A 21,565-nucleotide genomic window follows, 5' to 3' on the forward strand; every position below is an offset into this window, starting at 1 on the left:
TGGAAGTAGATTCCTCCCCCTTATCGAGGCGGAAGTGACGCCCTTACCGAGGCAGAGGCGGCGGCCATGTGGGAGACCCCAAACGCTCTGCGGGTCCTAGCACCCCCACTGCTGATTAACACAGAAACCCCCTTCCCCTGCTTTCCCCCCCCAAAACACCCACCCCAAGGGCCTGCCCCCCCCCCCCCCCCGAAGCAGCCCCAGAGGGCACCGAGCCATTTTCCCAGCGTTTAACCCCAAAATAACCTTCCCCCGAGGCCACGGCCACCCTTCCTTGGGGGAAGCTTTCGGGGATCGTTTTTCAAACTGTTTTATTGAAAGGTGCCGACAGCACGGGCAACACAAAGGAACGGAAAACAAATCACATGTACAATCATCTCTCCTTAAAAATGGAAGGGTGCCGGGGGGGCCGCCTCGGCCTCCCCCGCGCCCCCGCCCCGGGCAGCCTCCACTCCCCTCGGGCGCTAAAAAAAAGGGAGGCGGGGAGGGCGGCGAGGGGCGGCGGGCGCTTAGGAGGCGTGCTGGGCGGTGGAGAAGCAGAGCTTGAGCGTGTAGGGGTACGGCCCGTCTGCGGAGAAAAAACGGGGCGTTAGCGGCGGCTTCACCACGGAAAAACGAGGGTTTGGGAGCACAAAGGGAGTTAGAGATGGGGTTTGAGGGGGGATTTAGCCCCCGCTCTGGGCTGGCCACGGATAGCGATGCTTCCTGGCGGTGCATCGTGTCCCGATGCTGCCAGGAGCAGTGGGAAACGGCGTTAGCGTCTTCCCCCGGCGTCGCAGCAGCCCCCGGGACGCGGCAACCCCCCCCTCCCAGCCCCACTTACTGGGGTTCTTCATCTGGTAGTGGTTGAGGAAGCCGAGGGTCTCCAGCGCGTCGCTCTTGGACTCCCACTCGAGCAGGCCCGAGGAGCTGCGCTCGCCTGCGGAGGCGGGGGCCTTCCTCAGCCCCACGGCTGCGCCCGGCGGTGCCGCCCTGCCCTCCCGCTCGCGCGCCGGCCCGGGCAGGGAGCGGTGGCTCGGCACGGCGCGGCCCGGCGCCTGGCGCGAGGCGGCTCCCTGCCCAAAGCCACTTACTTTTGCCCGAGAAGACCTTGACGGACGACGGCCGCTTCACGCCCAGCTCGTCGCAGATCTGGGGGGAGCGGGAGAGGGTCGGGGGGGCGGGACGGGGGCAACGCTCCCGCGCACGCAGCTCTGGTCTCCCCCCGAAATCACAACCTCCCCCCGGAGCGAAGGCGGGGTGAGGGAAAACGAGCCGCTTCCCTCTTTGCCAGCCGGAGACGGGTTTGCTCCGGAGCTCGGGGGCAGAGTGGGAGCCCGTGGTGAGGAGGAGGAAAAAGAAAAGGAGAGAGAGAGAAGGAGGAAAAGGAGAGAGAGAGAGAGAGAGAGAGAGAAGGAGGAAAAGGAGAGAGAGAGAGAGAGAGAGAGAGAAGGAGGAAAAGGAGAGAGAGAGAGAGAGAGAGAGAGAAGGAGGAAAAGGAGAGAGAGAGAGAGAGAGAGAGAGAAGGAGGAAAAGGAGAGAGAGAGAGAGAGAGAGAGAGAAGGAGGAAAAGGAGAGAGAGAGAGAGAGAGAGAAGGAGGAAAAGGAGAGAGAGAGAGAGAGAGAGAAGGAGGAAAAGGAGAGAGAGAGAGAGAAGGAGGAAAAGGAGAGAGAGAGAGAGAAGGAGGAAAAGGAGAGAGAGAGAGAGAAGGAGGAAAAGGAGAGAGAGAGAGAGAAGGAGGAAAAGGAGAGAGAGAGAGAGAAGGAGGAAAAGGAGAGAGAGAGAGAGAAGGAGGAAAAGGAGAGAGAGAGAGAGAAGGAGGAAAAGGAGAGAGAGAGAGAGAAGGAGGAAAAGGAGAGAGAGAGAGAGAAGGAGGAAAAGGAGAGAGAGAGAGAGAAGGAGGAAAAGGAGAGAGAGAGAGAGAAGGAGGAAAAGGAGAGAGAGAGAGAGAAGGAGGAAAAGGAGAGAGAGAGAGAGAAGGAGGAAAAGGAGAGAGAGAAGGAGGAAAAGGAGAGAGAGAAGGAGGAAAAGGAGAGAGAGAAGGAGGAAAAGGAGAGAGAGAAGGAGGAAAAGGAGAGAGAGAAGGAGGAAAAGGAGAGAGAGAAGGAGGAAAAGGAGAGAGAGAAGGAGGAAAAGGAGAGAGAGAAGGAGGAAAAGGAGAGAGAGAAGGAGGAAAAGGAGAGAGAGAAGGAGGAAAAGGAGAGAGAGAAGGAGGAAAAGGAGAGAGAGAAGGAGGAAAAGGAGGGGGGAGAGAGAGAGAGAGAGAGAGAGAGAGAGAGAGAAGGAAGAAGAGAGAGGAGGAGGAGGAGGAGGAGGAGCAGCCCACCTCGTAGAAGTTGTCCTCGGTGACCTCCAGCGGGGCGTTGAAGAAGTGCAGCACGTTGCTGGGGTGCTGGATGCGGTTCTTGGCCGCCTGCTCGGGCGTGGAGAAGCGGTTGTTGCGCGAGCCGCTGAAGTCCTTGTAGCTGCAGGAGCCGTCCTCGAGGCCGTACGACTGCCCCGGCATGATGGCCTGCTGCTTGGAGACGCTGCGGGGGCGGCGGGGGGGTCAGCGCGGCCGTGCTCCCCCCCCGTCACCCCCCCCCGCCGCCGCCACCTACCACACGTTCAGCTTCTGCCCGAACATGAAGTTGTTGTTGAGGTGGGTGATGGCCCGGTCCACGGCGTAGCCGTCCGCCATCTCCACCATGGCCGCTCCCGGCTTGCTCTTCATGAACTTCACCTGGGAGCGCAGCACCGCCGTCGGCGCGGGGACGCCTGGGCCCCCGGGGCCTCCCGGAGACCTCCTCCCCCCGAACCGGGGTCTTTCCCAGGGACGCCTGGACCCCCAGATCCTCCTAGATGCTTCCTTCGCTCCGGAAAAGCTGGGCCTGACCTCGTCCCTCCTGAACCGAGGTCTTTCCCAGAGACACCTGGGCCCCCAGGGCCTCCTAGGTACCTCCATCGCTCCGGAAAAGCTGGGCCCGACCTCGTCCCTCCCAAATCGGGGTTTTTCCCGGGGACGCCTGGACCCCCAGATCCTCCTAGATGCTTCCTTCGCTCCGGAAAAGCTGGGCCTGACCTCGTCCCTCCTGATCCGAGGTCTTTCCCGGAGACACCTGGGCCCCCGGGGCCTCCTAAATGCTTCCTTCACTCCAGAAAAGCTGGGCCTGACCTCGTCCCTCCTGAACCGAGGTCTTTCCCGGAGACACCTGGGCCCCCAGGGCCTCCTAGGTACCTCCATCGCTCCAGAAAAGCTGGGCCCAACCTTGTCCCTCCTGAACCGAGGTCTTTCCCGGAGACACCTGGGCCCCCAGGGCCTCCTAGAGACCTCGTCTCTCCCAAACCAAGGTCTTTCCCGGAGACACCTGGGCCCCCAGGGCCTCCTAGAGACCTCATCTCTCCCAAACCAAGGTCTTTCCCGGAGACACCTGGGCCCCAGGGCCTCCTAAGTACCTCCATCGCTCGGGAAAAGCTGGGCCTGACCTCCTTCTTCCAGAATCGAGGTCTTTCCCAGAGACACCTGGACCTCCAGGGCCTCCTAGAGACCTCCTTCGCTCCAGGTCTCCAGAGCGACGTTCCCTCAGGGCCACCCAAGACCATTTGGGGACGGACAACGGTCCCCAGAGCTGCCCGCTGCCTCCGCAGGCCCCAAAGCCCACGGCCTCGGCCCCAAACGCCCCCCGCTCGCGCCCAGACCCCCCCGTCGGCGTCGCCCCGGCCGCCGGGGCCCCCGCTCACCTTCTCCACGTTCCCGTAGAGGCAGAAGATGTTGAAGACGCGGTCGCAGTTCATCTTGGACTGGTCCAAGCCGTACACCATGAGGACGGGGCTGTCGGCGTGGGGGCCGTACTCCGGGGGCGGCGGCGGGGGCGGCGGGTGCCCGTACTGGGGGCCGTAGCGGCTGGGCCCCCGGCGGTGCCCCCCGACCGGCGGGCCCATGCGCCTCCCCTCGTAGTGCGGCGGCGGCGGGCCGTAGCCCTCGTCGTGGTAGTGCCCGTGGTATCCGCCGTGGGGTCCTCCTGGAGAGGGGGGGGACGCACGGTTAGAGACCCCCCCGGGGGAGCGAGCGGCGCCCGGCGAGCCCCGGCGCGAGGCTGGGCCCTACCGTACTCGGCCGGGTGGTCTCCGAGGAGCGGGGGCTGCCGCTGGCGCTTGTTGGGGTTGCCGCCGGGGTCGCCTGCGGGCGGGAGCGGAGGTCGGGACGGGCGCCGGGGCGGGCGCCGCACCCACGGCCCCGCGCCAGGGCCCCCCCCGGGCGCGACGGGCTCCTTCCTCCGCGGCCGCCCGCCCTCGCCCGCAGCCCCGGGAGAAGGGGCCGCCCGCGCCGTCCCCCGCGGGGAGCCGGGCCCCGCTCGGGGCCGCCCGCGAGGGAGCTCTGACGCCGGGGCGAGGGGGGGAGGAAAATGAAAACAGAAATAAAAACCAAAAAGGAGCGCCCCACTCCGTGCCCCCCGAGACGCCGCTGCTTTCTAGAGAGCGATAAAAAGAAGAAAACAAAAATACAAAAGAAATAAAAGTGGCAAGACACCTCCCGGCTCTGACACAGGGAGAGGGAGTGAGGCTGGTACAGGCACGGCAGCAAAGCGACAGCGGTCATAGGTTAAAACGAGCCATCACGGACAAGGCAAAACACGTTCATGTCACCGCACGATTGCTCTCTTCTTCCCTTCCAGCGACCGTGTTCCGAACAGGTTCATTCCGAGTCATTACAAAGAGCGAAAAGGGCTACTTACAGCGGGAGTACAAAGTACAATGTCCATTGTCATATAAAAATTCTGTATTTCTCTTACCATTGGACGCTTCAAGAGTGAGTTAGCACAGTTCTGAAAGATGGCGTCCCATCAAACATACACTGCGACCCTGCATCACATGGTTTCAGAGTCATAAACACAGGTCAAAGGCACAAAACCACTACAATTTCTCTTTAAAAAAAAAAGTAAAATCTTTAAAGAGGTCTCACAGATGTGCTGTCCTCAGGAGGTACCGAGACAGAGGACAGAAAGGTGTGATAAATGAGAGTGTTCCTCCGTGTTTCACCTCCCGAGTTTGTGTGGTGCTGTAACGAAAGGGCGCTGCTGGCTCTGTGTAGTTGCTTCCCGTGTGCGTGTCTCCTCTGTAATGGCAGTGTGCCTCAAGCGGCCGCGGGTGTGCGTCAGGCGGCACGCCCCGGCTACAGCCTCCTAGGGATCTGTGTGCCTTGGGGGGTTGGTGTGGGTTTTTTCTCCGCTCGGCGCTGACAGGGTGGCAGTTGCGGACCGCAGGAGAAAAAGTATGAGCAAAGGAAGTGCCCTGGCAAAGCGAACCGTGGCGAGAGCCATCCTATGGCTCGGAGGGCCTCAGATCTACTCCGTTCTCCGGGAGAGCGCCGCTGGGCTTGCGCTGAGCCCCCTCGGCTCTGTGTTTTCTAGGTCTGTGTACACTCGTGGGCTCGCTTTGGTTTGGCTGTGGTGAGTAAAAGTGGTGTCTGCTGTGGCATGCTGCGCCTCTTTGTCTCGCTCTGTGCTGCAGATAGTCCTTGGGCCGCGGTGTGGGGTTCTTGAGGTAACGAGCTCAAGGCGCGGCTCGGCTCGGGACGCTGCGTGTTTTCTCCAGGAAGAGCTACTTCCTACACTGTGTGGTGTGAGGAGTGTGCGGAGGCAGGTCGCGGCCGCTCGGCACTTCCGCTGCGCTCGGGGCGAAAACCGCTCGGAGCCGGGGCGAGCCGGGGCGAGCCGAGCTGCCCGGCGGCACCGCGCGCGGCCCTGCCGCCGCCCCGGCCGCTCTGCGCGGCCGCGGGGGTGCCCGGGCGCGGAGGCCTGCCTCGGGGGGGGCCCGCATGTAATGCCATTGCTTGCTTCCGCCCGGCGTCTTTTAAAAGCGGGGGCGGCCGGCGGCCCGCTCGGCTCGCGGGGACGCGGCGGAGCCCTCGCGGCGCCCGGCGAGCTCCTCCCGCCGCCCCGAGCCCCGTTTTGAGCCCCGTTTTGAGCCCCCGCCGAGCCGACGCCCCGGCTTTAAAACGCGGAGCGAGGCGGGCGCTGCCGAGCGGAGCGGCGCCGGTCCCCAAGCGCGGCAAAGCCCGACGCCGGCGGGGAAACGCCGCCCCGGCGGAGCTCGGCTCCCCTCGGCTCGGCGCGCCCGAGTTTGGGGGCCGAAGCGCGAGCTCCGGCTAACCCCGACGCCGCGGGAGCGGCCGCACCGCTTCTCCGGGCGGCCAATTCCCGACCCCCAATTTGGGAGAGGGAGGCATCCAACCCCGGGAGCGCTCGCGGGCCGGAGCGCAGGGCGGTTGGGCAACTTTTTCCCCGTTTAAACTCAGGGAATTGGCGTTTCCCTCCCGGTTTCAGGCGCACGCGTGTCCCTAAGCCCGGTGCCTCCCCTGCGCGGGCCGGGTGCGTTCCCAACGGAGCAGGTGACAGCCCGGAGCCCCGGTTTGGGAAACCCGCTCCGGCTCGGCACGCGACCAGGCCGGTCGGCTCCCGCGCGAGAAAGCGATGGCACTTCCCCGAAACCGCCGGAGACTCCTCAAAAACCCACCCGTGCCGAGATTTCCCTCGCTCCCAGCGCCCGCCCGGCGCCCCGACGGCGAACGCGCGGCACGAGCCGCCGAGAGGGCCCCCAGCAGCCGCCGCTCCCTTTTCCAGGTGATTTTCCCCCGCTCCCGCCCCGCGCGCCGGCCTGCGCCAGCCCCGGCTGCGTAACGCAGGCGAATGGCATTACATAACGGGGCTCCGCGCGTGGGGGGCTCTGGGGGCGTGTGTAGGGACGGGGCCGCGCGGCGGAGATTACCTTGTCCGCTGAGGTTGGGGTTGGTGTAGTCCCAGGTGTCCTGGTCGTTCTTGAACACGTTCAGGCGCGTGGGCTGCGGAAGAGGCACAAACAGTCAGCGCAGGACAGCTTCAACCCACGAAAAACCGAGGGAAACAGTCGGAAACCGGCGGTATTCACTGCGCCGCCGGACCCGTCGCGGTGCCAAAGGAGCCGCGCTAAACCACCAGCCTCGGGCAGGCGATTCCTCGCAGAAAGCGGCTGTTACGGCGGCAGCACGAGCCCACGTACGGGATCCGGCTGCTCAAATCCTCCTCCAGCCCAGCTCGGAGGGGGTCCCGGCTCCCTCCGGCTCGATAACGCTGCGCACGGCAGCGCCGGGAAGGGGGGCGAAAAAGTAGAGCCAAGCGAAAAGTAAAGCCGGGCAAAAAATGAGCTTTTCCATCAATTGTTCAGGTTTTTTAGGCAGCGATGATGTGTGACCGTGCTCAGCCACCCCACCAAAAAAGCAGCAGCTGCCTCTGTGCCACTCCACGCTGCTGCTGGCGAAGTAACAGGAAAAGATCGCCTTTTTTTGAATTAGCCTTTTTTAAAAAGGTCTAATTAACTCTAATTACGCTGCTGCCGTTACCTGGGACACCCGGACTCACCCGCGCGCGCCACTCACCTTGGCGTACTCGATCTTCAGCGTGCAGCACCCCGAGTAAATGTCGGCCCCGTTGAGGGAGGCCTTGGCCCGCTGCGCGCTCTGCACCGAGTCGAACGTTCGCCCCGTTAAGGAAATTTAGGGAAGGAGGAGGTTTTTCTCGTGGGTTTCTCCGCCCGGGAGCAGCGGGATCAACCCGAGTGCGCCGCGCAGGCACCAATTCAGGGTTCCCGGCCGCGTCCGGCAGCCGCAGACGCGGGGCCGCGCGACCCCAGCGCACAAGCGAGCGCTTCCCGGCACGGAAGGATATTCCACCATGGCCTGGACTCCGTTTTTCCGGAAGATGACGATCCTCTGCACGGGGCCGCAGGGGTTGCAGATGGTGTAGAGCACGTCCTGCGGGGCGGAGAGGCGAGACGACGTGAGGAACCCGGCCGCCGGCTCAACAGCCGTCCGCGGGAGACTGCGGCTGTCTCCGCTTGGGCGGCACAGCCGGATTTCACCCTCCCAGGCACCGCGCGAGGCACAAACAACCCGCGCAGCAACGGGTCTCCCCTGCCCGGCTGTGCAAACACCGTCTGGGGAACCGGAGAAGCAGCGCTGATACCAACAGGCCTGGAGGAGACCTGATAACGGCTCTGGCTTCCTTATCGGGACAAGTTCCCACCTACACCGCGACGCCAACAGCCGCCCGGCCCCTCCTACACCGTTCTCATCTACAGCGCCCGGCGAACCGCGTGGCGGAGGCGTCACCCACCGTGGTGATGGAGTAGATGGGGTTGAGGATGGTGAAGAGCAGCACGTTGTTGACGCCGCGCGAGTCGTCCGTGTCGCCGGGGCGGGAGATCTTCTGGCTGGTGGAGTAGTTGACGAAGGCGGGGTGCCCGGCGATGTAGATCTGGTTGTCGGCCGCGTAGTTCACGGCGTTGCAGGCGCCGAGGATGTCCTCAAACTCCACCAGCGCCTGCCTCTTCTTGGGCATCACCACCACGTAGCTGGGGCGGGGGGACGGCCCGGTCAGAGCGGCGCGCCGGCAGCGACCGCCGCGGCCGAGCTTCGGCCTCGCCGCGCGCCGCTCCTCACCTGATGGGGCCGAACTCCTGGAGGGCCTCCACGAGGTCGGCCTCCACCACGCCGTCGATGAGCCCCCGGATGTGCACCACCGGGGAGGCCGGCGTCTTGTGCGGGTCGTCGTAGTTCTCCTGCGGGCGAGAGGGGTTGGTCCGGCGCGGCACCCGCCCAGGGCCCGGCTCTGCCCCCCTAAACCGCCCCCCGGACAAACCCAGCGGCCTCCCCAGGACCCTGAGCCCCTCCAAGGGCTCGGTCTGTCCAGCGTCCCTTGTCCCCTGCTCTTACACTCATGTCCCACCTTGTCCCCCCTCTCCCAGCCTCTTCCTGCCTTCCTCTTACCCTTCTCAGGTCCTGTCCTGCCCCCATTCTTACCCCCCCCGGCCCTGTCCTGACCCCCATTTTACCCCTTTCAGGCCCTGTCCTGACCCCCCCCAAGGCTCCATCCCGTCCCCCATTTTACCCCCTTCAGGCGCTTTCTTATCCCTTTCAGGTCTTGTCCTGTCCCCCCTTCTCAACCCCTCAGGCCCCATCTTGCCCCCCACTTTACCCACTCTCAGGCCCCATCTTGGCCCCCCCCAGGCCCTGTCCTGCCCCTCCTTCTTACCCCCCCCAGGCCTAGTCTTACCCCCCCTCAGGCCCCATCTTACTCCCCATTCTTCCTCCCTCAGGTCGCATCCTGCCCCCCCTTCTTAACCCCCCCCAGGCCCCATCCTGCCCCCCCTTCTTACCCCCCTCAGGCCCCACCCTGCCCCCCACTTTACCCGCCCCCAGGTCCCATCTTACCCCCCCCAGGCCCGGCCCTGCCCCCCCCACATGGCCCAGCCCCGCCCCCCCCGCCGGTCCCCGCAGGCCCCGGCCCCCCCGCCGCGCTCCCCCCCGCACCGCGCTCACCGCTCCGGCGGCGCCGGGCCCGCCGCCAGCCCCCCCCGGCCCGCCGGGCCCGTGCGGCGGCGGCTCCGCGTTCTCCGTCTTCTGGCGCTTGGGCGCGCGGCCGCCCTCGCCGCCCCCGCCGTAGTAGCGGCCCGAGCCGCCGCCGCCGCCCGCCGCCATCTTCCCCATCTCCCCCCCGCGGCCGCTGCCCTCCGCGCTCTGCGGGCCCCGCCACCGCCGCCGCGACATGGCGCCTCTCTCCGCCGCGCCGCCCCCGACACGCCCCTATTGGGCCGGCCCCCCGCCACTCACGCGTCGCGCGCAGCTCATTGGCTCCGAGCGCTGCCCCTCTGCCGGGGACCCCGCCCTCCGCCGCCATTGGGCCCGCGCCTCCGCGGACCCCGCGCCCATTCGCCCGCGCTCCTGGCTGTCAACGGCGCCGCCGTCTCCCATTGGCGGCATCTCGCGTCCCTCCGCCCGCCCACCGAGCTGGTTGGCTAGAGCGGATGTCCGTCCGAGCGGCGCCCCGCCCATCTTCATGGCCCTGCACCGAGACTCCGCCTTCTTCTACCGACTCGCGGCGGCTCCCAGAAGGACTTTCGGCGGCACCGCGGAATGCTATTGGTCAGTGGGAACGCCGGTCAACCCCCAACGTTGGCTCTGATTGGCTCTCACTCCTGCCTGTCACACCTGCTTCAGGCTTTCCCGCCGGCAAACCCTGGCGCCTGCCAACCAAAGCCCTCATTGGCTAAGACTCCCGCCTATCACCCTCTGCGTCCCGCCTCCGTGCTCTCTGATTGGCCGCTGCCCTCAACACTCATTTCCGATTGGCCTGAGCCCACGGGCGCGAGCCCGCCCCACGGCACCCCCCCGGTGCGATGAGTCCGCGCGGCCTCAGCCGGGTTTAACGGCGCTGAGGCCGCGCGGGGGCACCGCAGGGGCCGGGGGGGGGGGCCGGGACCCCCCGGGGGGGCCCCAAACCGGATCGGGCCCCGGGGAACCACCGCGGGCCCCCCAGGAGCACCGGGACCCCCAGCAACGCTGGGCCCCACCGGACGGAGGGGGAGATGGAGGGGGAGATGGAGGGATAGAGGGGGCAGAGGGAAGGCGGAGGGGGAGATGGAGGAATGGGAAAGATGAAAGGGTAGAGGGATGGAGGGGGTGGAGGGAGGGAGAAGAGGCTGGTGAGAACTGGGACAGAGGGAGGGAGGGAGGGACAGGGAGAGGGAGATGGAGGGGGAGCCAGATGTGGAGCTGGGGGAGGGAGGGAGGGACACTTAGGTGGAGGGAGGGGAGGGAGGGAGGGAGATGGAGGGGGAGGGAGGGATGGACACTTAGGTGGAGGGAGGGGAGGAGGAGGAGGGAGGAGGGAGGGAGGGGAGGAGGAGGGAGGAGGAGGGAGGGAGGAGGGAGGGAGGGAGGCAGGGCCAGACGGAGGCCGGGATGACTGGCGGGAGGGATGGACAGATGGAGAGGGCGGGAGCCCCCCCTGCCCTGGGGAGAGGGAGGGGCCCAGCCGAAGGGACCCAGGCGTCGGGGGGGGGGGGCAGACAAAGGCCCGGGGGGCCCAGGCGTCCGGGCTGCTGCTCTAAACACAGACCCCTCCCCCCGCCCTCCAGGGGGCCCAGGCGTCCGGGCCCCCCCCCAGCCCCCCCGGCAGGAAGCTGCTCCAAGGCCGGAGCTTCCTGCCTTCCTGCCCCGGCGCGGAGGAGGGGGCCCAGGCGTCCGGGCCAGCCCCGGCGGGGGCGGGGGGGAGAGGGCAGCCCGGGACACCTGGGCCCCTTTGGCTGTGGCCTGGCACCGGGTGGAGCTGGGGGGGGGGAGGAGGGAGGGAGGGGAGGAGGGAGGGAGAGCGGCTGGGGAAGCCCTGCCTGCCCCAGTAGATCCCTCCCCGACAGATCCCTCATGCCCTGGTGGATCCCCGACCCTTAGGAGATCTCTGCCATTCCCGGCTCCATCCCCTGCGGATCCCTCTCCCGGGGATCCCGGCCGTTCCCTGGGGGATCCCCCGGGGATCCCTCCCCTGCAGATCCCAGCCATTCCCAGGGGATCCCCCGCAGATCCCACCCCCAGGGATCCCAGCCATTCCCAGGGGATCCCCCGCAGATCCCGCCCCCAGGGATCCCAGCCCTTCCCTGGGGGATCCCAGCCCGGCTCCCTGCCCCTCCGCAGCGGATCCCTCCCGTGGCTCCCCCCTCCCCGGTGGATCCCTGCCTGAGCCCTGGGGATCCCCCAGGGCGGCCCCCCCCCCCGGGCAGGGAGTGCCAAGCCCCGCCCCTGGCCCCGCCCCCAGCCCAGGCCCCGCCCCCCGTGCCTGGGGACAGCAGGTGGCTCTGCGCAGCGCAACGGCCCCGCCCCAACAGGCCCCGCCCACCGGCTCAGGTCCCTCCCACCCCACGGTGACAGGTGCCTCTGTGCAGCCCCGCCCCCAAGAGCTCAGGCCCCGCCCCCGATTCATCTGGCCCCGCCCAGAGGCAGCAGGTGCAGCACGATGGCCCCGCCCCCGCGGGTCCGGCCCCGCCCCCTGCCCCACCAGGCCCCGCCCCCAGCAGCAGCAGGCAGCTCAGTGGCTCCTGGGTGCCCCGCCCCCGGCCCCGCCCCTGCAGGCCCCGCCCCCGGCCCCACCCTGACAAGCCCCGCCCCCATATTTGGCAGGTGGCTTGGTGCCACCTCCCCGCCCCCGGGGGATGCTCCGCCCCCCGGCCCCGCCCCACCAGGCCCCGCCCCTGGCGATGGCAGGTGGCTCGGCGCAGCCCCCTCCCCCGGGCAGAGGCCCCGCCCCGGCCCCGCCCCCCCAAATCCCGCCCCCGGCGATGGCAGGCGGCTCGGTGCAGCCTCCCCGGCCCCGCCCCCTGGCGGAGGCCCCGCCCCCGGCCCCGCCCCGGCAAGCCCCGCCCCCCGGCGATGGCAGGCGGCTCGGCGCAGCCCCGCCCCCCGGCGGAGGCCCCGCCCCCGGCCCCGCCCCGGCAGGCCCCGCCCCCGGCGATGGCAGGCGGCTCGGCACAGCCCCGCCCCCTGATGGAGGCCCCGCCCCCGGCCCCGCCCCGGCAGGCCCCGCCCCCGGCGATGGCAGGCGGCTCGGCGCAGCACAACGGCCCCTTCCCGGCGCTGCCGCCGCCGCTGCCGCCGCACATGGACCCCGACCCGCCCGACTCCCGCAAGCGCCCGCTCGAGACCCCCCCCGAGGCCTCCAGCACCAAGCGCTCCAACACCGGCGGTGAGGCCCCCCCCGCCCCCCGTGCCACCCCCCCCCCCCCGCATCCCCGGCACCGGCACCGGCCACCGGTCCCTCCTGCATCCCCGGTACCGGCCCTGTCCCCCCCCCCCCGATACCCCCCGCATCCCTGGTACCGGCCTCTGACCCCCCCCCCGCATCCCCGGTCCCCCCCCGCATCCCTGGTACCCGTCCCGGTCCCTCCTGCATCCCTGGTACCGGCCCCGGTCCCCCCCCCCACATCCCCGGTCCCCCCCCCCGCATCCCCGGCGCTGGCCCCGGTCCCTCCCGCATCCCCGGTACCGGCCTCTGACCCCCCCCCCGCATCCCCAATACCAGCCCCGGTCCCTCCCGCATCCCCGGTCCCCCCCCCGCATCCCCGATACCAGCCCCGGTCCCTCCCGCATCCCCGGTCCCCCCCCGCATCCCCGGTCCTGGCCCCGGTCCCCCCGCCCCCCCCTCGCATCCCTCTACCCGGTACCGGCCCTGCTGTGACCCCCCCCCGCCGGATCCTCCTACCGGCCCCGGTCCCCCCCCCGCATCCCCGGTGCCATCATCGGCCCCCCGCATTGCCAGTACCGGCCCCGGTCCCCCCCCCCCGCATCGCCGGTGCCGGCTACCAGCCCCCCCATCCCGGGACCCGCTCCCGGCTTCCCCCCTCCCACCTTTGGTAACCGGCCCCGACACCCCCCCATCCCGGTCCCGGCCCCCCCATCCCGGTACCCGCTCCCGGCTTCCCCCCCCCACCCTTGGTACCCGGCCCCGACCCCCCCCCCGTCCCGGTCCCGGCCCCCCCATCCCGGTACCTGGTACCCGGTCCCGGCCCCCCCCCAGCCCGGTCCCCCCCAGCCCGGTCCCCCCACCTTGTCCCCTCCCTGCCTGGTCTCCCGGGGGGGCACCGGGGACACGGGGGGGGGGGGCCGGGGGGGCACTGGGAGCCCCAGCCCCAGTAACTGCGGGGGGGTGGGAGGGAGGGCTGGGCCGTGTCCCCCCCCGGTGTCCCTGATGTCCCCCCGGTGTCCCCGATGTCCCCCATGTCCCCACGGTGTCTCCCCATCCCCCGTGTCCCCCATGTCCCCCCCGTCCCCAATGTCCCCCCCATGTCCCCATGGTGTCCCTTTGTGCCCCCCATGTCCCCATATCCCTCTTGTCCCCCCCATGTCCCCCTTGTCCCCCCCCAGTGTCCCCCTTGTCCCCCCCCAATGTCCCCGTGCCCCTCCCAACATTTGCCCGCCGGCCCCAGCCCCCCCCCCGGGACCCAACGGAGGGACGTGGCGGGGGGGGACACTGGGGACACAGGGGGGACACGGGGGGGCCGGGCCAGCCGGGGGGGGCTGCTATCCCACAATGCCCTGGGAGCGTGATGCTGAGGGAAATTCCCATCAGCCTTTGCGGCAGCATCCGAGGGGGGGGAGGCGTCTCCATCCCCTGGTGGGGGGGTCAGGGAGGGAATTTCCCACAATGCATTGCGGCCGGGGTCCCCCTGGATTTGGAGGGGGCCTGGGGGGGCCAGGGGGGGTCCCTGGATTTGGGGGGGTCCCTGGAGGGGGGCTGGGGGGGTCCCTGGGTTTGGGGGGGGTTCTAGGGGGTCCCTGGATCTGGAGGGGTCCCTTAGGGGTCCCTGGATTGGGGGTTCCCTAGTTGAGGTCTGGGGGGGTCCCTGAACTGGGGGGGGTCCCTAGTTTAGGGAGATCCCCACGGATCGGGGGGGCTCCCTGGTTTTGTGGGGTCCCTGGGGGGTCCCTGGATTGGGGGGGACCTTAGCTGGGGTCGGGGGGGCCCTGGATTAGGGGATCTGGCGGCATCCCGGGGGTTCCCTGGAGATCCCCAGCGGGGTCCCTGGGTTGGGGGGGTCCCCAGGGGGCTATGGGGGTGCCTGGGGGTCCCCAGGGGGGTCCTGGGGGTCTGGGGGGGTCCCTTAACCTGGGTGGGGCCTGGGGGGTCCCTGGACTGGGGGGGGGGTCCCTGGATTAGTGGGGTCACATGGGGGCTATGGGGATGCCTGGGGGTCCCCAGGGGGGTCCCTGAGCTGGGGGGGGGCCAGGGGGGCTATGGAGGTGCCTGGGGGTCCCCGGGGGGCCTGGGGGGGTCCCTTAACTTGGGGGGGGGGCTGGATTGGGGGAGCTCCCGGAGGCTCTGGGGTTGCTCGAGACGCATCCGCCCGGCTCTGCGGCGCCGGGGGGCCGGGACGCCTGGGCCCCCCGGACGCCTGGGCCCCTCGGACGCCTGGGCCCCCGGCGCGGGCCGGGGCTGACGGCGGCGCCGCAGAGGAGGGCGAGTACTTCCTGAAGGTGCTGGTGCCGGGCGCGGCGGCCGGCTCGCTCATCGGCCGCGGCGGCCAGACCATCGTGCAGCTCCAGAAGGACACCGGCGCCACCATCAAGCTCTCCAAGTCCAAGGACTTCTACCCCGGTGAGCCCCACGGCGACCCACGGCATCCCATGGTACCCCCACGGCGCCCCACGGCGCCCCACGGTGCCCCACGGCATCCCATGGTACCCCCACGGCGCCCCACGGCGACCCACGGCGACCCACGGCATCCCATGGTACCCCCACGGCGCCCCACGGCGACCCACGGCGACCCACGGCATCCCATGGTACCCCCATGGCACCCTACGGCACCCCACGGCGCCCCATGGCACCCCATGGTACCCCCACGGCGCCCCACGGCGCCCCACGGTGCCCCATGGCACCCCATGGTACCCCCATGGCGCCCCACAGACCCCACGGCGCCCCACGGCATCCCATGGTACCCCCATGTCACCCTACGGCACCCCACGGTGCCCCACGGCATCCCATGGTACCCCCATGGCACCCTATGGCACCCCACGGCGCCCCACGGCATCCCATGGTACCCCCATGGCACCCTGCGGCACCCCACGGTGCCCCACAGACCCCACGGTGCCCCATGGACCCCACGGTGCCCCACGGCGCCCCATGGCACCCTCCATGGGATCCCGTCTATGGGACCTATGGGGGCTGTGGGGATCTATGGGGATCCATGGGGGCCGTGGAGGCTCTGGGCTCTGCAGCGTCTATGGGGCTCTTGGGGGTCTATGGGACCTATGGGGGCTATGGGGATCTATGGGATCTATTATGGGGGCTGTGGGGATCTATGGGGTCTATGGGGGCCGTGGAGGCTATAGGCTCTACGGGGGCTGCGGAGATCCAGGGGATCTATGAGGATCTATGGGGGCTGTGGGGATCTATGGGATCTATGGGGGCCGTGGAGGCTTTAGGCTCTGCAGCATCTATGGGGCTCTTGGGGGTCTATGGGATCTCTGGGGATCTATAGGGATCTATGGGGGCTGTGGGGATCTATGGGGTCTATGGGGGCCGTGGAGGCTCTAGGCCCTGCAGCGTCTGTGGGGCTCTCGGGGGTCTATGGGATCTCTGGGGATCTATAGGGATCTATGGGGTCTGTGGGGATCTATAGGGACCTGTGGGCTCTATGGGGGCGGGGGAGGCGGTGCCCCCCAGGGAGGGGGGGAGGGAGGAGGGATGGGGAGATGGAGGAATGGAGGGATGGAGGATGGGGGGGATGGAGGGAGGGAGGATGGGGGAGATGGAGGGATGGAGGGAGGAGGCATGGAGGGAGGGAGGGAGGATGGGGGAGATGGAGGGATGAAGGGAAGGATGGAGGGAGGGAGGGAGGGAGGGAGGATGGGGGAGATGGAGGGAGGGAGGGGGCCAAGCAAAGGGCTGCGGGGGGCAACGGTGGGGGCAGAGGGGGGACGTGGGGGGGGTCCCCCTTGACCCTCCCCCCCAGCCCCCTGGTACCGCCCGGACGCCTGGGCCCCCCCCCCCCCACGGGGCCGTTTTTGGGTCAAGCCAGGATCTTCGTGGGGGGAGCCCTAATCCGGGGGGGGGGGGCTAAGCCGCTTAGCGGGGCCCCGGCCAGGCCCGGACGCCTGGGCCCGGCAGCAGGGGGGGTGGCCGGACGCCTGGGCCCCTGGGCAGCGCGGCGGGAAGCCGGAAGGCGGCAGGGCCGGGCCGGCGGCAGGAAACGGCCTTCAATGGCCGGAAGGGCCGCGGCAGGGCAGGGCGGCCCCGCGCGCGCTCGGGTGACGGCCCCCGCGCTCGGGTGACAGCCCCCGCGCTCGTGCAATGGCCCCCGCGCTCGTGCAATGGCCCCCGCGCTCGGGTGACATCCCCGCGCTCGTGCAATGGCCCCCGCGCTCGTGCAATGGCCCCCGCGCTCGGGTGACATCCCCGCGCTCGTGCAATGGCCCCCGCGCTCGTGCAACGGCTGGGAAACTTGCACAAGGGCCTGTGTGCTCGTGCAATGGGCCCTGTGCTCGTGCAAAGCCCAATGTTCTTGTGCAAGGGCCTGTGTGCTCGTGCAAGGGTCCAGGTGCTTGTGCAAAGGTCGGTGTGCTCATGCAATGGGCTGCGTGCTCGTGCAAGGACCTGTGTGCTGGTGCAAGGGCCCAGGAGCTCGTGCAAGGGCCTGTTTGCTTGTGCAATGACCTGTGCACTTGTGCAAGGCCCGTTTGCTCGTGCAAGGGCCCGTGCGCTTGTGCAATGACCCGTGCACTCGTGCAATGACCCGTGCACTCGTGCAAAGGCCCAGGTGCTCGTGCAAAGGCCCAGGTGCTCGTGCGAGCGGCGTGCAAGCCCCGTGCGGGGGTCGCGCCCCGGCAGTGGGGCCCCCCCGGCCGCACCGAGGGCACCCAGGGGCCCGGGGGGCATCGCGGGGTGCTGGGGGTCGTCGCCGGGGTCGTTGCCGTGGCGCCGGGCCGAGGCCGCCTCCGTTGCCGCGGGGACAAAGGGGGCCGCGGTCGTCGCCACGGTGACGGGCCCAGGGGGCCGGTTGCCGCGGCGATGGGCCGGTCGCCAGGGGGGAAATGGGGCGGGGCCGTTGCCAAGGGGCAGCGGGGGGAGGGGCGGGAAACTGAGGCGGGGGGCGGGGCCTCAGGTGGGGGGGACCCCTTGCACGGGCACCTCTTGCACGAGCACTTCTTGCACGAGAATCTCTTGCACGAGAATCTCTTGCACGAGTGCCTCTTGCACGAGGGTCCTTGCACGAGGGTGCTTGCACGAGAGTCCTCGCACGAGCATCTCTTGCACAAGCATCTCTTGCACGAGGGTCCTTGCATGAGGGTCCTTGCACAAGAGTCCTCGCACGAGCATCTCTTGCACGAGCACCTCTTGCACAAGTACCTCTTGCACGAGAATCTCTTGCACGAGAATCTCTTGCATGAGGGTCCTTGCATGAGCACCTCTTGCACAAGGGTCCTCGCACAAGCACCTCTTGCACAAGCACCCCTTGCACTAGACGCCCTTGCACAAGGGCCCTCGCACGGGCGCCCTTTGCACGAGCAGCCCTCGTGCGAGCAGCCCTTGCACGGGCCTCCCTTGCGCCGCGCCCCTTATGCAAGCGTCCTCGCACGAGCACCTTTGCACGAGCAGCCTTGCACGCGGCCCCTGCTGCGCCCGCGGCCCCCCCGGCCCCCCCCGCTGACCCCCCCGGCGCCCGCAGGCACCACGGAGCGCGTGTGCCTGGTGCAGGGCACGGCCGAGGCCCTCAACGCCGTGCACAGCTTCATCGCCGAGAAGGTGCGCGAGAGCCCCCCGGCCGCCGCCAAGGCCGAGGCCGCCGGCGCCCTCCAGCCCCAGACCACCGTCAACCCCGACCGCGCCAAGCAGGTGGGCGCCCGCCCCCCCCCCCGGGCCCCCCCCCCCCCCGCGGTGCCTTGCACGGGGCGGTGCCTCGCCGCAGCCCTGGCCCAGCTCCAGTCTTGGGGCTGCTGCCAGTTCCGGAGCCTTTCCCAGAGCCAGGGCTGTTCCCAGTGCCTGAGCCAGGGCGGGTCCCGGTCCCGGTCCCAGTCCTGCTCCTGCTGCCATTCCCCGTCCTAGCCCCATTCCCGGTCCCAATGCCAGTCCCAGCCCCATTCCCAGTCCCAGCCCCCTTCCTGGTGCCGTTCCCAGCCCCATTCCCGGTCCCAGCCCCATTCCCATTCCCGGTTCCAGCCCCCTGCCCATTCCCAATCCCATTCCCAATCCCAGCCCCATTCCCGGTCCCAGCCCCATTCCCAGCCCCATTCCCGGTCCCAGCCCCATTCCCAGCCCCAGTCCTGGTCCCATTCCCAGCCCCAGTCCTGGTCCCATTCCCATTCCCGGTCCCAGCCCCATTCCCAGCCCCAGTCCTGGTCCCATTCCCATTCCCGGTTCCAGCCCCCTGCCCGTTCCCAGCCCCATTCCCGATCCCAGCCCCATTCCCGGTCCCAGCCCCATTCCCAGCCCCAGTCCTGGTCCCATTCCCATTCCTGGTTCCAGCCCCCTGCCCGTTCCCAGCCCCATTCCCAATCCCAGCCCCATTCCCAGTCCCATTCCCGGTCCTGGTCCCAGCCCTGGTCCAGATCCCAATGCGGGTCCCAACCCCGATCCCAGCCCTGTTCCCATTCCCATTCCCATTCCCAGCCCCGGTCCCAGCCCCATTCCTGGTCCCATTCCCGGTCCATTCCCAGTCCCATTCCCAGCCCCATTCCCAGTCCCATTCCCAGTCCCAGCCCCATTCCCAGTCCCAGTCCCAGTCCCGGTCCCGGTCCCGGTGCCGCCGCCCCCCCGGTTCAGCCGCTGCCACTGTCCGCGGTGCTGAACCGTCGCGCCGGGGCCGCGGGGAGCCGCCCCCGCCCCCGGCTCCAGCCCCACGGGGACCCCCAGCCCCACGGGGACCCCCTGCCCCACAGGGACCCCAGCCCTCATCCTCTGCCCCACAGGGACCCCCTGCCCCATGGGGAACCCCAGCCCCATGGGGACCCCAATCCTCACCCCCTGCCCCACAGGGACCCCCAGCCCCACGGGGACCCCAATCCTCACCCCCTGCCCCACAGGGACCCCCAGCCCCACGGGGACCCCAATCCTCACCCCCTGCCCCACAGGGACCCCCAGCCCCACGGGGACCCCAACCCTCACCCCCAGCCCCACAGGGCCCCCCAGCCCCATGGGGAACCCCTGCCCCACGGGGAACCCAACCTTCACCCCCTGCCCCATGGGGACCCCCAGCCCCACGGGGACTCCCTGCCCCATGGGGACCCCAATCCTCACCCCCTGCCCCACAGGGACCCCCAGCCCTACAGGGACCCCAGCCCCATGGGGAACCCCTGCCCCACGGGGACCCCCAGCCCCACAGGGACTCCAACACTCACCTCCTGCCCCACAGGGACCCCCAGCCCCATGGGGAACCCCTGCCCCACGGGGACCCCCAGCCCCACTGGGACCCCAACCCTCACCCCCTGCCCCACAGGGACCCCCAGCCCCACGGGGACCCCAACCCTTACCACGTGCCCCACAGGGACCCCAACCATCACACCCTGCCCCACAGGGCCCCCCAGCCCCATGGGGACCCCAACCCTTACCACCTGCCCCACAGGGACCCCAACCATCACACCCTGCCCCACAGGGCCCCCCAGCCCCATGGGGACCCCAAATCTAACCGCCTGCCCCACAGGGCCCCCCCCCACACCCCGCACAGCCCCCTCCCCGCCTGCCCCCGCTCACACCCCCCCCCCGCCCCGCGCAGGCCAAGCTCATCGTGCCCAACAGCACGGCGGGGCTCATCATCGGCAAGGGGGGGGCCACGGTGAAGGCCATCATGGAGCAGTCGGGCGCCTGGGTGCAGCTGAGCCAGAAGCCCGAGGGCCTCAACCTGCAGGAGCGGGTGGTGACGGTGAGCGGCGAGCCGGCGCAGCTGCTCAAGGCCGTGCACACCATCGTCCACAAGATCCAGGAGGACCCGCAGAGCAGCAGCTGCCTCAACATCAGCTACGCCAACGTCGCCGGCCCCGTGGCCAACTCCAACCCCACCGGCTCGCCCTACGCCAGCGCCGCCGAGGCCCTGCCGCCCGCCGCCGGATTGCTGGGGCCCGCCGGGCTGGGCGGCGCGGGCGCCTTCGCCGGCGCCTTGCCCGGCTTCTCGGGCGGCGACCTCTTGGCCATCAGCGCCGCGCTGAACACCTTGGCCGGCTACGGCTACAGCCCGGCGGCCCTGGGGCTCGGCCTCAACTCGGCGGCCGCCTCGGGCGTCTTGGCGGCCGTGGCGGCCGGCGCCAACCCGGCGGCCGCCGCCGCCGCCAACTTGCTGGCGTCCTACGCGAACGATGCCGCCGCCGCCGCCGCCGCCGCCGCCGCCGCCGCCCCGGCCTTCGCCCTGGGCTCGTTGGCCGCCGGGGCCAACGGCTACCTGGGCGCGACGTCCCCGCTGGTGGCCGGCTCCTTCCTGGCGCCCGAGAAGCTGGCGGAGAGCGCGAAGGAGCTGGTGGAGATCGCCGTGCCGGAGAACCTGGTGGGCGCCATCCTGGGCAAGGGCGGCAAGACGCTGGTGGAGTACCAGGAGCTCACGGGCGCCCGCATCCAGATCTCCAAGAAGGGCGAGTTCATCCCCGGCACCCGCAACCGCAGAGTGACCATCACGGGCCCGCCGGCCGCCACGCAGGCCGCCCAGTACCTCATCAGCCAGCGGGTCACCTACGAGCAGGGCGTGCGGGCCACCAACCCCCCCAAAGTGGGCTAAGGGCGGCGTGGCCGCGGCGCCCGGGGTGTCCCGCGGGCACGGCGGCGTCGCCGGAGGACCCGTGGGTGCTTAACGGGCACGGCTCCGGCGCCTGGGGTGGCCGAGGGACACGGGGGTGGCCGAGGGGCATGTCCCCGTCACCTGGGGTGGCCAACAGGCTTGGTGGCACCACCGAAGGACCCTTGGGTGACTGAAGACATGGCTCCGGTGCCCCAAGATGGCCAATGGGTGCTGGGGTGGCATCACCTGGGTACCCAAGGTGGCCGAGGGGCATGGCCCTGTCACCCGGGGTGTCCCACGGGCTTGGTGGCACCACCGAAGGACCCTTGGGTGACTGAAGACATGGCTCTGGCACCCCGGGGTGGCTGAGTGACACGGGGGTGACATCATCTGGGTGCCCAAGGTGGCCGAGGGGCATGGCCCTGTCACCCGGGGTGTCCCACGGGCTTGGTGGCACCACCGAAGGACCCTTGGGTGACTGAAGACATGGCTCTGGCACCCCAGGGTGGCTGAGGGACACGGGGGTGGCATCATCTGGGCACC

The 21,565-nt window shown here is 69.6% G+C and overlaps 2 protein-coding genes across 5 annotated transcripts; one reads left to right on the forward strand and one right to left on the reverse strand.

The window, feature by feature from the left end:
• Positions 1-294: 294 nt before the first annotated feature.
• On the reverse strand, positions 295-9,599 carry HNRNPL (heterogeneous nuclear ribonucleoprotein L). 4 transcript variants are annotated; one of them, XM_064503042.1, is made up of 13 exons: positions 9,315-9,599; positions 8,436-8,554; positions 8,110-8,347; positions 7,663-7,748; positions 7,374-7,470; positions 6,728-6,800; positions 4,068-4,139; positions 3,701-3,981; positions 2,581-2,702; positions 2,307-2,508; positions 1,074-1,131; positions 824-919; positions 295-568 (listed from the first exon to the last, which is right to left on the reverse strand). In XM_064503042.1, exons 1-13 carry the CDS (start codon positions 9,540-9,542, stop codon positions 510-512), a joined length of 1,731 nt encoding a protein of 576 aa, XP_064359112.1. In that variant the 5' UTR covers positions 9,543-9,599; the 3' UTR covers positions 295-509. The 4 variants fall into 4 exon arrangements, with proteins under 4 accessions (XP_064359112.1, XP_064359111.1, XP_064359110.1 ...); XM_064503041.1 differs by having other exon boundaries at positions 9,306-9,599; XM_064503040.1 differs by having other exon boundaries at positions 824-952; positions 9,306-9,599.
• A 2,738-nt stretch (positions 9,600-12,337) lies between these two features.
• LOC135325219 (RNA-binding protein Nova-2-like) lies at positions 12,338-21,370 on the forward strand. The gene is made up of 4 exons (XM_064503010.1): positions 12,338-12,510; positions 14,776-14,919; positions 17,990-18,156; positions 20,033-21,370. The coding sequence occupies exons 1-4, from the start codon at positions 12,360-12,362 to the stop codon at positions 21,020-21,022; spliced, it is 1,452 nt and encodes a 483-aa protein (XP_064359080.1). The 5' UTR covers positions 12,338-12,359; the 3' UTR covers positions 21,023-21,370.
• The last annotated feature ends 195 nt before the right edge of the window (positions 21,371-21,565 follow it).

This window comes from Dromaius novaehollandiae, chromosome 34 (genome assembly GCF_036370855.1).
Source record: "Dromaius novaehollandiae isolate bDroNov1 chromosome 34, bDroNov1.hap1, whole genome shotgun sequence".
NCBI classification, from domain to species: domain Eukaryota; kingdom Metazoa; phylum Chordata; class Aves; order Casuariiformes; family Dromaiidae; genus Dromaius; species Dromaius novaehollandiae.